Source organism: Littorina saxatilis, linkage group LG5 (genome assembly GCF_037325665.1).
Source record: "Littorina saxatilis isolate snail1 linkage group LG5, US_GU_Lsax_2.0, whole genome shotgun sequence".
NCBI classification, from domain to species: domain Eukaryota; kingdom Metazoa; phylum Mollusca; class Gastropoda; order Littorinimorpha; family Littorinidae; genus Littorina; species Littorina saxatilis.
The window spans coordinates 7,667,585-7,683,540 of record NC_090249.1 but is presented as its reverse complement, the minus strand read 5'-3'; the positions used below and the strand labels follow the sequence as shown (position 1 = coordinate 7,683,540).

The following is a 15,956-nucleotide window of genomic DNA, read 5'->3' as shown; positions in this document are numbered from 1 at the left end:
ACAGTTGGAGGCATTCACAGTGTCTCTTTCTTGTCAAGACCTCCACACATCTCATCAAACTTGTGTGAAAGACTACAGTGGAGTGAGGCATGATGTATGAACAAGATGTACAATCTACTGACAGTTCCAGGCGTTCACTGTGTCTCTCTTTTTAGACCTCCACAAATCTGATCAAACCAGGTCTTAAAAGGGAGGCAATCTTCAATTGGAGTTTTTAAAAAGGGGGTTCCACTGTATGTAGCTAAAAAGCTGCACTGTCTCAAATCAAACCCACAAAATTAACCTTTTCATCACACTCTTTCTCCACTCTTCATCTGTTGGCATCAATTACTACGCCCCATGTTTATCTTACTTTGAGTTCCAGGAGCGACTCCTGGCGGCCGAGACCAAACTTGTGGTGCTTGTTGCTCCACAACTCCAGCCATTCCAGCAGCTGCTGCAGTCGGGTGTAGCGCTTGCCAAAGTTCACCGTCAACTTCCAGTTCTGATTGGCCGCCGCCTCTGTCAGGCGTGGTTGCCTTGGCGATGACATATTTGAATGAGGCTCTCCATTTTCTCTGCAAATTATAATATTATATTGATTAAAAAGTTAAATGTATATTTGTTTTATCTCGAAATTATAGTAAATATGAGGTGGTGTTGCACCGGTGACGTTCTCCAGTTTTCAGAATTATACTGAACATCCAGATCTATAGATCCTTAAGTTTTCACAATCCTCGTAGTTCACTACAGAAACCCAAGCTAATTGTTTTTCCCTTCTCTGCTGTCCTAACTGCAAATGTGACAGGATTATACACTTAAGCGTAAATAACATCTTATTCAGGTGTTGAGGTTTCAGTAGACAGGTTTCTACTAACGCAGGTTTGGACATAAATTGACCTGGGAGATAAAAAATCTCCACCCTTAACCCCCCCAGACGCGGCTTGGATTCGAACCTCAAACCTTCCCCACGTAAAGCTGACATCCTAAGGCCATTGCGCCTGTCTATCTAAAGTTAAAACTTATGTCTTGACACACCTGACAACAGACGCATGGTAGCGCTCCAGCGAATGATCCAGGATACTCTTGCCACGGAACAACCCCGCAGGCTCGGCGCCGGGGCGTGACTGACGCCTGGACTCTGACGCCAGATCGTCCTGAGAGGCATAGTGCTCTGAACCGGCCACTGAACCGGCCAAAATCAGCAGGTCGTGTCGCTTGTGGGCCTGAGCGGCAATGTTCTTCACAAAGAAGTTCATCTCCTGGTTGATGAGTTCACCGCACATAGAGGTGAGGAGAGGGAGGGAAGAGGCTTTGTCTTTTGTTTGCAGCTTGTCAAGCACCTGGATGGAGAAAAAATTGGAGGCATGGTATTCAGCATTCATGTCATGTTAACAGACAGATACAGTGCAACCCCCCTTTTTCGACCTCAACCAATCTAAGAAAATCGGATCCTTAAAAAGGAGGAAGCCCTAAAATGGAGGTCAATTTGCAGAGGTTATGAACAGAAAATTGAAACAAGTCGCGTAAGGCGAAATTACTACATTTAGTCAAGCTGTGGAACTCACAGAATGAAACGCACTGCATTTTTTCACAATGACCGTAGTACGCCGCTTGTGCATAACGGAGTGGAACTGACGAGCCTGTTCAGCGCGGTAGTGGTTTCGCTGTACCTCTCTTCGTTTTAACTTTCTGAGCGTGTTTTTAATCCAAACATATCATATCTATATGTTTTTGGAACCAGGAACCGACAAGGAATAAGATGAACTTGTTTTTAAATCGATTTCGGAAATTTAATTTTGATCATAATTTTTATATTTTTAATTTTCAGAGCTTGTTTTTAATCCAAATATAACATATGTATATGTTTTTGGAATCAGGAAATGATGTAGAATAAGATGAACGTAAATTTGGATCGTTTTATATAAAAAAAAAATTTATTACAATTTTCAGATTTTTAATGATCAAAGTCATTAATTAATTTTTAAGCCACCAAGCTGAAATGCAATACTGAAGTCCGGCCTTGGTCAAAGATTGCTTTACAAAAATTTCAATCAATCTGATTGAAAAATGAGGGTGTGACAGTGCCGCCTCAACTTTTACAAAAAGCCGGATATGACGTCATCAAAAGTATTTATCGAAAAAAAGAAAAAAACGTCCGGGGATATCATTCCCAGGAACTCTCATGTCAAATTTCATAAAGATCGGTCCAGTAGTTTGGTCTGAATCGCTCTACACACACACACACGCACAGACAGACACACACACACACCACGACCCTCGTCTCGATTCCCCCTCTATGTTAAAACATTTAGTCAAAACTTGACAAAATGTAAAAAGCAAGTTGTTAAAAGGGAAGAGGTCTTTAATTTGGGGTCTTAAAGGGTGATTCAACTGTAATAGCACAGAAACTATTTCAGTTGCCTCCGTCTCAGCAACTTCACCCGTCTGCATCAATTCATACCCCAAGCTGAAACAAACCATCCTACCTCAAGATTCAGTGTTTCCCTTGAAAATCTTACTTACATCAATTATGAGATGGCATGCACAAGGGATTACTTTGAAACAATCTCCTTCAAAGACAAATTAAAAGTTTACATTTCGATGATACTCACGAGCGCTATTTCAAGATGACATTTACTCACATTTGAAACTTTTACTGACATCCACAACAGCCCATAACAGAGGGATGTTGCGTCACAGCAATACAACTTTAAATAACGGCGATGTTCAAAATAGCAAGTTTTCATTTTGTCATTGATAACCCCACAACACTACAGATATCTGACCTTGCTGAAGCTGACAGAACAGAACATATCCAGGAAGTCAAAGTAGGAGATCTTGGTCTCAAAGGGGCGCGCTCCGACAAACAGCTTCTTTGGCGGCTCCACACCCCTGGCAAAGACGTACTCCTCATAGTAACCATAGCAACGCTGTTTCTTCTTCAGCACTTTCTTCGCCACCTGCTGCTGTTTGAGGAAGTAGACAGAGAGTGACTCGCCCCTGGGGCTGGCCCCGCGGAAGGTGACGGACTTGCGGCCGTCGAAACTGTCCTGTGAAGTCCTGACCGACCGGTTGTCTTCCTCTGGTTTGACGATCACAGTCTGTTGGCAAATAAAAGCAGTGACAAATCGCTTCTGTCGAAAGTAAATCTATACTGAAATTGGTAACCAACATGTGACACGAACATAGCTGTGAAATTATTTTCCATTTTTCCCCAGTAAAACATGTTTTATACAACAGTTTCACTCATGTAAGACAACAACAGATATTACAACAATGTCAATTAATTAGAAATGCAATGCCAATATGGCACTGCATATCCCCAGCGAAGGACAAATCCTCTCTCTCTCTCTCTCTCTCTCTCTCTCTCTCTCTCTCTCTCTCTCTCTCTCTCTCTCTCTCTCTCTCTCTCTCTCGCTCTCTCACACACACATTCACACACATACACACACCCCAAGTCACACACACACACACACACACACTCATTCACACACACACATAGGCCCTACACACAAACTTACGCACAGGCACATACACATTCCCTCTCTCTCTCTCTCTCTCTCTCTCTCTCTCTCTCTCTCTCTCTCTCTCTCTCTCTCTCTCTCTCTCTCTCTCTCTCTCTCTCTCTTACACAGACACAGAAACACATACACACAAACACATACACGCACAAATGCATACACGCACACACACATAAATAACCACATTCTCTCTCTCTCTCTCGATCTCTCTCTCTCAAACACACACACACACACACACACACACACACACACACACACACACACACACACACACACACACGTACACACACACACACATACACACACAGTGACTCACACAAATCTCATACACACAAAACACACACTCATACGCACATACAGACGGACATACACACCTTTACAAACAAACACACATACACACTCATACACACACAATCATACACACAAACTCATGTACACACACACACACTCTCTCTCCCTCTCTCTTTCTTACAAACAGACACACACACACACACACACACACACACACACACACACACACACACACACACACACACACACACATTTACATATGCACGCATGCACACACAGACACACACACACACACACACACACATACACACACACACACACACACACACACACACAGTGACTCACACAAATCTCATACACACAAAACACACACTCATACGCACATAGACAGACGGACACACACACCTTTACAAACAAACACACACACACACACACACACACACACACACACACACACACACACACACACACACACACACACACACAAACAGTAACACTAACACATGAGCACAAAATTAACACACACACCGCGCGAGAGAGAAAGACTACAGGGAGGCATGACGTCATGATGCATTAATTGACGTCAAAGACTTTCGACCGTGACGTAATCTTCTTACGCGAGCTTTATCCATATAGACTTGGAAACTACGGAATTTCTACCCGTCCAAAGCGGCCTTGGGTGGCGTTTGCTCAAAAAATGGGGGCGCCTATTGCACCCACCGTATTTTAGTTAGTATGTTCCCAATTTTTGGTGAACTTTCATCTCCAACTGTAGCCCCTGATCGGGCACAACGAATCCTTCTTTATCATGTATTATCGGTATAAAAATTTCTCAAGTCGATTACAGTATAGCGTTCGTGGGATACCTCCAGCTTCGCTGGGATAAACTTTAAAACCCATGGTAATAAAGCACATAAAGCATATCAGTTCTATCATAAAATATGACAATAATCTGTAAACTAAACTACTAAATCCACATCACACCCAAAGCCTAACAGAAATCTATTATACAAAGGCCAGGCAGTTGCAAAACAACGTTTACTTATTGTGAATTACACAGCTACTGCTCATACAAAATTCACAATGGACATTCAGTTCGTCAAAACAAAAGATAGGTCTGGAATAGAAAAGAAGTCCAAACACAAACACAATTCCACAATGGGGCACATATACCCACCTGCCACTGTGCCAGCACTTTGTCAAGGCGTTCCTGCAACTCAGGGTGGAAGTTCTCTGTGTCGTGGAAGAACTCGGCCATCAGGTCGGCCACCTGTGTGGACGGCGCCAGCTCCAACAACATGGACACCAGCACCTGGGGGCAAGGCACCATTTTTGTTTTGAAGCATGTTTTTATTTTTAAAGCAATTTGTGAGCTGCTGGTATAATATCTGATATTTGACTATGGAATGAGTAAGTGATGAACCACTTTTAGGTAACTGAATCTCATACTAATTTCTAGAGCCCAGACTTGCTGGGTTAACATTATTTTGTGAGCCATTATGGACAGAGTACGCCATTTCCTAATCAGATAAACTCTTCACAGTAGACCCTAGATCCCTCCATATTATGACCTCTCAATTAGGATGGAGTCTGAAAATGGAGGTAAAACACAACATAAAAAGAAAATCAAAGTAAAAGGGATCTTACAAGGAAGATCATTGAAAACCAGAAGCTACACACAGTGGGTACCAGACATACCTTGTGAACGCTGGCCTCATCAGCCAGGAAGAACATTGAAAACCAGAAGCTACACACAGTGGGTACCAGACATACCTTGTAAACGCTGGCCTCATCAGCCAGGAAGAACATTGAAAACCAGAAGCTACACACAGTGGGTACCAGACATACCTTGTGAACGCTGGCCTCATCAGCCAGGAAGAACATTGAAAAACAGAAGCTACACACAGTGGGTACCAGACATACTTTGTGAACGCTGGCCTCATCAGCCAGGAAGAACATTGAAAACCAGAAGCTACACACAGTGGGTACCAGACATACTTTGTGAACGCTGGCCTCATCAGCCAGGAAGAACATTGAAAAACAGAAGCTACACACAGAGGGTACCAGACATACCTTGTGAACGCTGGCCTCATCAGCCAGGAAGAACATTGAAAAACAGAAGCTACACACAGAGGGTACCAGACATACCTTGTGAACGCTGGCCTCATCAGCCAGGAAGAACATTGAAAACCAGAAGCTACACACAGTGGGTACCAGACATACCTTGTGAATGCTGGCCTCATCAGCCAGGAAGAACATTGAAAAACAGAAGCTACACACAGTGGGTACCAGACATACCTTGTGAACGCTGGCCTCATCAGCCAGGAAGAACATTGAAAAACAGAAGCTACACACAGTGGGTACCAGGCATACCTTGTGAACGCTGGCCTCATCAGCCAGGAAGAACATTGAAAACCAGAAGCTATACACAGTGGGTACCAGACATACCTTGTAAACGCTGGCCTCATCAGCCAGGAAGAACATTGAAAACCAGAAGCTACACACAGTGGGTACCAGACATACCTTGTGAATGCTGGCCTCATCAGCCAGGAAGAACATTGAAAAACAGAAGCTACACACAGTGGGTACCAGACATACCTTGTGAATGCTGGCCTCATCAGCCAGGAAGAACATTGAAAACCAGAAGCTACACACAGTGGGTACCAGACATACCTTGTGAACGCTGGCCTCATCAGCCAGGAAGCGAGTGTACGGCAGCAAGTGTGCCGCCCATCGTAGTGATGCCCAGCACAGGCTGAGCCATTCCGACTGTCGCCCGTCCTCCCACTGACTCTGAACAATATCAACGAATAAATCAAATTATTTGCATGAACACACTGACAGACAGACAAACAGACAGACAAATATATTTACCCAAAAGACCTACAATTATTTGCCAGCTAGATAATCCATATGCAGGTCCCATAACCGCTGCATCAATCATCTGCAAAATCGCTTTGCTCCTTTCATGCTGAGAGATGGCACACCTTGGGAAGGTGAGAGTGAGCCTTTAAATCTTGTGGGAATTATATAAGCATATCTATATAAGATAGCATGATTGTGTGCAGCAGGCAAAGGGTTATGCATGCATACTTACAACACATATATGAACAAGGAACCTTGTTTCCATTTGTAATTTAATCAATCAAATTAAACAGAGAGCCTGGAGCACCTTAACATTGTATTCTGGTTTGAAACAACCCATAAACAAAGAACAGGACAACCTAAATCAACCAACAAAAATACAACCCCACTAAAAATGTTATTCTTGTTTGAAATAAAACAACTGATGAACCATGAAACCAATGAATCAACCAACCAACAAAAATATCATAATTTTATTTTAGGATAGTCACTTGTCCATATTATATAATGCTCATCATTCTCTCAGGTGCCAGGAAATTGGCTCCACATAACTCTCACTTACTCTTGTTGCACTCGTTGTATGCATTTAAACTGCGTACATCCCTATGTTTCTCAGATCAACCAAAGTACAACCCACCACAACCCACCTTCTCACTGTTGTCATATTCCACACGGCCCAGGAACTGTTCTCGTTTGCGCAAACTCTGCGACAGGCTGTCTCGAGTGTGCAGCATCCACAGCAGGGAGCAGAGGTCACGAAAACTGACCAGCACCGAGTGGATCGACAGGTCACCTTTGACCCTCTTGAACTCTGACCTTCCCGACAGGTGGTCAAGGAGAACGCCTGGGAAATTCTGGCACGGGCCTTCTGTGTTTGTCTGTTGTAACACGATAATGAGAGTTTGTAAACTCTTGAACATATTGTTTACATTCTTACTCAATTTTTTTAATTTTTGACAGATTCAAGGCTGTGTAGTGGTGCTGTACAAATTCAGGTTAAAGATTACATATACATACGTAATCTCTTTTGACAAAAAATCTGTCAATGTATACTATATACCTTCTGTTACTGGCAAGCAGCTGTGATTCACACTCATGACAACTGCTTTACCTTCACGCCCCATATAAAAACAAGAAGCAAAGTAACAGATGTTCCACAATGTACACAGCAATGAAAAGAAAGACATCAAAAAAGAAGAAAAAAAAGAAGTCTTCTGGCATACCTTTTCATCCCCAATACATTAGGAAGGTGTGATAGTATTATCATGAACATTATCTATGCTTAAAGTTCATCATCAAAATCTATAATGCTGGTAAACAACCTTCACCTTGAACTGCGTGGCCTTGGGCTGAGCGTCGGCGAGCTGGTTGAGGTACCAGCGCACAGCGGGAATGGAAACATGAGCTGCGTTCATCACCGCCAGTGTCAGCTGTATCAGGGAAGAAGCCTGACGTCTTACAGATGTCTCACTCTGCACTTCTGGTGTCATTCCAACCTGTCGTGGAAATCATTCTAATTAATGATAATGGTCACCTAAAATGTATAACACTGAAGTGTGTTCTGAAGCTTTTCTTACAAACAGTAAAGATTTTTGAAAGAAAAAGGTATTGTATCGAACAGACACTGCATAACTTACACATCAGAGTCAGTTTTTTGCTGCAATGTTGCATGGTTTTAACTGGTGGACCCCGTGTTATTGTTTGTCACTCTAAAACAGGCTGCAATGTTGCGTGGTTTTAACTGGTGGACCACGTGTTATTGTTTGTCACTCTAAAACAGGCTGCAATGTTGCGTGGTTTTAACTGGTGGACCCCGTGTTATTGTTTGTCACTCTAAAACAGGCTGCAATGTTGCGTGGTTTTAACTGGTGGACCACGTGTTATTGTTTGTCACTCTAAAACAGGCTGCAATGTTGCGTGGTTTTAACTGGTGGACCACGTGTTACTGTCTGTCACTCTAAAACAGGGTCCAACTCTTCCACAACGCTGGCAAATCCTGACAGAGTTGTTTCCCAATATCATCTATTGGGTTGTGAAGGTCGACCTTTAATTAAGACTTAGTGTCAAAGAGTCAAAAATCAACCCTTGTCTCGTACCTTCTCCCAACTACTAACCTTTGCAGAGTGGGCAGGCTGTGGGCAGTAGAGGGGAGGAGCAGGAAGGTAAAAGTCGGTGGGGACCAGAGGATGAAACTGTTTCACCACAGCCTTCAGACGCGACACCAGCAAGCTCAGGATACGAGGCGCGACCTCCACACGACCCATGACCCCCGCCATCATGATGTCTTCCAGCGTGGCGGACAGCTGAGTCATGTCTGTGCGATCGTCAATCAACACTGCAGCTGGAAGAAAAGTGCGTGAAAATCAGCATGCAGTGTGGTTATGAAGGTTAATGAGCGCTTCTGGGGTGATAACGCGAGACAACTCCTGTGATCTTGCCGCGAGGTTCCGCCTGTTACCATTGTCTATCTACTGTATAAAATGCACGACTTACACACAAACCGTTACCAAAGCGACATGCTATTTGGGACCATTGCACGTTTTTTTCCTTTCTCCTGTGATCTTGCCGTGAGGTTCCGCCAGTTACCAGCCGAAAGAAAGAAGGGGCATAACCTCACCAGAACCGCCCATTAATAAGATAAGACAAACTTGAAACAAAAAAACTAATTACTGTGGAACCCCCTTTCAAGACTTCTTCATTTTTAAGACCTTCATTTTTCAGGTCTTCTTTTCATAATGTCTGTAAATGTCCCCCCATTTTTAGACTCCCTCCTTTTTAAGACCCAATTTTCTTGAATTTTTCGAGGTCTTAAAAGGGGGTTTCCACTGTATTCCTAGCTGTGCTGTGTTAACATTTTCACCTTCCAAGCCTTGTCTGCTTTCAGGTTACCTTTCTAGCCTTGTCTGCTTTCAGGTTACCTTTCTAGCCTTGTCTGCTTTCAGGTTACCTTTCAAGCCTTGTCTGCTTTCAGGTTACCTTTCTAGCCTTGTTTGCTTTCAAGTTATACCTTCCAAGCCTTGTTTGCTTTCAGGTTACCTTTCAAGCCTTGTCTGCTTTCAGGTTACCTTCCAAGCCTTGTCTGCTTTCAGGTTACCTTCCAAGCCTTGTCTGCTTTCAGGTTACCTTCCAAGCCTTGTCTGCTTTCAGGTTACCTTCCAAGCCTTGTCTGCTTTCAGGTTACCTTTCAAGCCTTGTCTGCTTTCAGGTTACCTTCCAAGTCTTGTCTGCTTTCAGGTTACCTTCCAAGCCTTGTCTGCTTTCAGGTTACCTTCCAAGCCTTGTCTGCTTTCAGGTTACCTTCCAAGCCTTGTCTGCTTTCAGGTTACCTTCCAAGCCTTGTCTGCTTTCAGGTTACCTTCCAAGCCTTGTCTGCTTTCAGGTTACCTTCCAAGCCTTGTCTGCTTTCAGGTTACCTTCCAAGCCTTGTCTGCTTTCAGGTTACCTTCCAAGCCTTGTCTGCTTTCAGGTTACCTTTCAAGCCTTGTCTGCTTTCAGGTTACCTTCCAAGCCTTGTCTGCTTTCAGGTTACCTTCCAAGCCTTGTCTGCTTTCAGGTTACCTTTCAAGGTTTGTCTGCTTTCAGGTTACCTTTCAAGCCTTGTCTGCTTTCAGGTTACCTTTCAAGCCTTGTCTGCTTTCAGGTTACCTTTCAAGGCTTGTTTGCTTTCAGGTTACCTTTCAAGGCTTGTCTGCTTTCAGGTTACCTTTCAAGGCTTGTTTGCTTTCAGGTTACCTTTCAAGCCTTGTCTGCTTTCAGGTTACCTTCCAAGGCTTGTCTGCTTTCAGGTTACCTTTCAAGGCTTTTATTTTAGAAGAAAGCCACCTAATAAAATATTTGTACAAAGCTACAAAAATAAATACATACGCCACTATCATCAATAGAAACCTGTAGCCAGAGAGTTAATAATAAAACATCAGTTGTAGCACTTTGACGCTCACCTTGGGGCCCAGACGGGGATTGACCGGCCAGGCACTCCAGCTTGCGATACAAGATTTCATCTGGCTGCAGCTCCTCTGGTAACATCAGAGGCCTTTTTTGTCTGAAAGACAAAATCATATCACATCAGATGACAATCAAAACATAGCAAACATTAAAAACGTGACAATTTCAAAACTGAATTTGTAAATTCAATCAATCAATGAGTCTTATATCGCGCATATTTCGTGGGTACAGTTCTAGGCGCTCTGCAGTGATGCCGTGTGAGATGAAATTTTATACGGCCAGTAGATTGCAGCCATTACGGCGCATATTTACCTTTCACGGCCTATTATTCTAAGTCACACGGGTATAGGTAGACAATTATTAACTGTGCCTAAGCAATTTTGCCAGGAAAGACCCTTTTGTCAATCGTGGGATCTTTAACGTGCACACCCAATGTAGTATACACGGGGGGAGGTTCGGACACCGAAGAGAGTCTGCACACAAAGTTGACTCTGTGAAATAAATTTCCGCCGAACCTGGGATCGAACTCACGCTGACAGCGGCCAACTGAATACAAATCCAACGCGCTACCAACTGCGCTATATCCCCGCCTGTATCTTAGGTCAAAATTTGCTATGGCTGTTGTTTTTCTTTTCTTTTCCTTTCTCCAAAGACAGAGCAAGATTAGCCCACACAGTAATGAAGACTAGTACAACAAATGCAGCCATTGTTGTATGGAGAGAACGAGTGGTGGCCAGCTGAAATGCTGTCATCCATTTTGTTCATCTGGTCAGAAACACAAGCATCCCTGCGTACAACTGTAGTGACTACCGTACTTTCCGGGTCAGAAGGCGCGACTTTTTCCCTAACCCTGCCTCTTGTATAAGGAAGCGCCTAATCCGTGTATGAAATACGAAGAAATCAAAGAGACCGCCTGAGTACCAGTCAAACAACTTGTGATAATGCATGTTTCAGCTACTAGGTACTACCCTGGCCAAGTTTCCTCTCAAGACATCAAAGAGACCGCCCCATAGGTTAAACTCGGTCACTGACCCCGGTGCAGGAAGTGTTTCCTCTCTCAGATCTATGACAGGGGAACCACCTCTCATAGCAAAAACTGGGTCATTGACCCCTGGGAAGAAGGTCAGTGTCTAAACAAGGCAACCCAGCTATCACAATGGACCTGCCTTTGATCTCCCCGCACACACAGAGCCCACATATTTGTTATTTCCACTCTGTATTCTTCCTTTGATGTGCGGCTTATTTTCATTCTTCGATTACCGGTATACTTTTTTAATTTTGGTGCTCCCTATGGGCCCCCTGCGCCCAATGGGTGACTGGAATACAATTTTTTTTTAAAAGAGGGGGGTGCGCCTAATGCGCTGTGGCGCCTTGTAACCCGGAAAGTACGGTAGACCAAACCTCTTTAACAGGAACTGAACCTGTATTTCCTAACTTCTGCTACGGGCAAGGGGCAATCTCTCTCACACTATTCCATTCCATGCACGCTGAAGCTGGAGTTAAAAAAAGCTCGCCAAAGCAACCTCCATCCCGCCTATTAAACTCTCCCTTCCCCCTTCCCTGTCTTTCCCACACACTGCCACTGGCGCTTGAACTGAGAAATGCTGAATACACCGGGGGCGGCTAGCAAACGGCTGATACCGAAAGCTGGCTCGCTCACTGTGTACTGGTAATCAGTCTGTGAGCTGCTGATAATAAACACCTGCTTGCGCTTTAACATCCGGAACTCCCGCGAAGCGCCATAATATTTAGCAGAAGACAACACAGAGGATACTACTTGTCGCTAAAAGCAAGGAGAGCGGGCAGAGACAGGCGGGGAGCAGGCCCCCTCTCCCAACGGAGAGAGTGCTCGTGAACAACCCAGTACTACCAGAGGCAGAAAGGGTTGAACCAAACTAGCCATTTGCACCAGACCACGGTGCGAAGCAGGAACACCCCCCCCCCCCAACACACTGAGAAATACCGGAGGTAATCAGAGTGGTCAGAGGCAGGTAGGGAGCAGGCCCCCCCTCCCGAAAGGAGAGGGTGCTCGCGAACAACCCAGAGCCACCAGAGGCAAAAAAGGGCTGAACCGAACTGGCCATTTGCACCAGACCACGATGCGAAGCTGCCAAGGAGTACGCCGCCACAGTGGGCGGGCCGATCGTGCCTGAAACAGCTGAGAAATAAACACATATTTCATCGTTAAGTCCCCCGAAAGTGGAAGACACTGACTGGTTCTCCTTAAGAAGAGAGGAGGGCAGGGAAGAAAAAACGAAACCTTATCCGCACGAACAGCTACTACAAAAGCAGTACTACTCGAAGGGTCGACGACCCGCACAGAGGTTTCTAAAAAGGGCAAACAGCCTTATTCACTTCCTGCCTAGCCCTAAGTTACTGCTTGCTATCGGCCATCTTGTAAATGGCCAAAATCGTAGTCCACCAGAAAAGTAAATTTCTGAAGCGGCTGTAAACAAGCAGCTAGCAAACAACAATTCAATTAAAAAAAAAAAGGGCAGGTCTCACCAAAAGAAAGGCGAACAGGTAAAGGCCCCCCAAGCCCATAACGTCACAAAGACAAGGGCTAGGGAAAGCCAAGTGAGCAGACGAATTCCGCATGTCTGACGTATGTCGTCAAAAGTCGAGAATGATTATTCCGGATCCGGCGCTCATGTGGTGCGCGGTGGGTTATGGGTAACCAGGTGCGACAGGGCATAGCAACGGCTATGGCGTCTGTTTTTAGCTTGGTTACCACCCTTGCAAGGGCAGGTAATTTGAGTAGTTTTTCGACATCTAGCATGTGAGATTGAAGTCAATGCATTTATGAGAATCGGGGTAAGAATATGTAATTTAATTAGCCCGCCAGCTGCAAACTAGCCGCTTGCAGACTTAGCTGAGGAGGCAAAAATCCCAGTAGAATAGAATACAGTGCTCTCCCTGTCCAGGCCCCCACTTACTTGTGGTAGAGGCGTGGAGCAAGCACTCTGTGCAGGGAGCAAGCAGTTGCCAGCTGGAACGCTGTCTTCCAGTTGCCCATCTGGTCAGCGAACCAGGCGGCCTCACAGACCAGGCCGGAGAGCAGCAAGTACTCCAAGGCTCGCTCCACCGTCCAGATGCTGGACAGCTTCTGCTGCCGCACCATGGCACTGATCTCCTCGTGGTACTTGGGCAGGATGCGGTTGTCTGGGATACACAGGTGGAATGCATGATGATCATGACAGTAGAGTGTAAATAAGTTACAACAAGTCGCGTAAGGCGAAAATACAACATTTAGTCAAGCTGTCGAACTCACAGAATGAAACTGAACGCAATGCAAGTTTTCAGCAAGTGGCAAAGGCAGTGAAATTGACAAGAAGAGTGGGGTAGTAGTTGCGCTGAGAAGGATAGCACGCTTTTCTGTACCTCTCTTCGTTTTAACTTTCTGAGTGTGTTTTTAATCCAAACATATCATATCTATATCTTTTTGGAAACTGGAACCGACAAGGAATAAGATGAAAGCGTTTTTAAATTGATTTCGAAAATTTAATTTTGATCATAATTTTTATATTTTTAATTTTCAGAGCTTGTTTTTAATCCAAATATAACATATTTATATGTTTTTGGAATCAGAAAATGACGCAGAATAAGATGAACGTAAATTTGGATCGTTTTATAATTTATTTTTTTTTTACAATTTTCAGATTTTTAATTACCAAAGTCATTTATTAATTTTTAAGCCACCAAGCTGAAATGCAATACCGAAATCCGGCCTTCGTCAAAGATTGCTTGGCCAAAATTTCAATCAATTTTATTGAAAAATGAGTGTGTGACAGTGCCGCCTCAACTTTTACAAAAAGCCGGATATGATGTCATCAAAGGTATTTATCGAAAAAAAGAAAAAAACGTCCGGGGATATCATTCCCAGGAACTCTCATGTCAAATTTCATAAAAATCGGTCCAGTAGTTTGGACTGAATCGCTCTACACACACACACGCACAGACACACAGACACACAGACACACACACACCCACATACACCACGACCCTCGTCTCGATTCCCCCTCAATGTTAAAACATTTAGTCAAACTTGACTAAATGTAAAAAGAAAAGTAACGCTGCAGCATAAATATGAAACTTATTCACGAGGGTTACACCACCATAATTATCAGTATCTCAATCATGGGTAAAAAAATTAGTTACAAGAGGATAAAGATTTCATTGATGGTATGAATAGAATGATTGAAAATCACGCATATGATTTTATAAACGATACTGATTATCAAACCGTATGGGAGCTGTTAAAATGTGAAATAAGAGATTATGCAATGCAGTACGCGCAGAAGAAAAGCGTTGAAAGAAGAAACGGTATTGTTTTGTTGTATGCTGAATTAAATGATTTGGATGCAAGGTTAGCGAATGACCCAGATAACTGTGGAATGCAATGCGAGCGTGAGAACCTTAAGTTAAAAATAGAATTAGTTGAGCAGTGTAAAGCTCGCGCAGCCCAAGTACGCGCCCGTGCGAAGTGGATAGAACAGGGAGAAAAGAACACAAAGTATTTTCTCAACCTTGAAAAAGCCAGAGCAAATGCGAAGATTATGGACAGTATACAGTGTGAATCTGGGGAAGTGATAACTGACCAGCGTGAAATCTTGAACGCGCAAAAGAATTACTATGCTGACTTGTACAGAAAAAAAGTAAACGTTGAAAACATGGACGAGAAGGTGGATCAGTTTTTATCTGATGTGACAACATTACAGATTTCAGATTTTCAGAGAAATGAGTGTGAAGGGTTAATAACTGAAAACGAAGCTCTCGCTGCACTTAAACAAATGAAATCTGGGTCGGCCCCTGGGGTTGATGGTATTACTGCAGAATTTTTGAAAGTGTTTTGGACCCGCATCAGAACATTGTTAATTGCGTCTTTTAATGCAAGTTTTGACGATGGAAAATTGTCTTCCACGCAGCGCAAAGCTGTCATTACTCTTATACACAAGGGAAAGGACTTGCCCAAAAACGAATTAAAGAACTGGAGACCCATCTCCCTTACAAACAGCGATTATAAACTGATAGCCAAGTGTTTGGCAAAAAGGTTAGGAAGCGTTATTGGTGATATTGTTCAGAAAGATCAAGTCGGTTATATTAAAGGCAGAAAAGTATCTACAATATTAAGGTTAATTGATGATGTAATCGAACAGTCACACGAGTTAAATCAACCTGGTCTGTTGGTCGCAATTGACTGTGTTCAAGCGTACGATAGTATTTCAAAAGAGTTTATTATTAAAGCCTTTCAAAAATTCGGGTTTGGGCCAGAATTTGTTCAATGGGTGACTGTGTTAATGAACGACACGGTTAGCTCAGTGCAGTATTGTGGATGGTTGTCGGATTTTTTTGATG

At 43.6% G+C, this 15,956-nt stretch overlaps 1 protein-coding gene across 1 annotated transcript in view; it reads right to left on the bottom strand.

The window, feature by feature from the left end:
* Positions 1–15,956, bottom strand: part of LOC138966198 (ciliogenesis and planar polarity effector 1-like) — a 74,964-nt gene that overhangs the window by 38,283 nt on the left and 20,725 nt on the right. Inside the window, exons 18-27 of the mRNA XM_070338327.1 lie at positions 13,538–13,763; positions 10,598–10,698; positions 8,774–9,000; positions 7,988–8,155; positions 7,307–7,537; positions 6,468–6,587; positions 4,972–5,106; positions 2,769–3,083; positions 1,018–1,322; positions 353–557 (exon numbers count right to left, since the gene is read on the bottom strand). Coding sequence (XP_070194428.1) covers positions 353–557; positions 1,018–1,322; positions 2,769–3,083; positions 4,972–5,106; positions 6,468–6,587; positions 7,307–7,537; positions 7,988–8,155; positions 8,774–9,000; positions 10,598–10,698; positions 13,538–13,763 — 2,033 coding nt within the window. The remainder of the gene's footprint in view (positions 1–352; positions 558–1,017; positions 1,323–2,768; positions 3,084–4,971; positions 5,107–6,467; positions 6,588–7,306; positions 7,538–7,987; positions 8,156–8,773; positions 9,001–10,597; positions 10,699–13,537; positions 13,764–15,956) is intronic.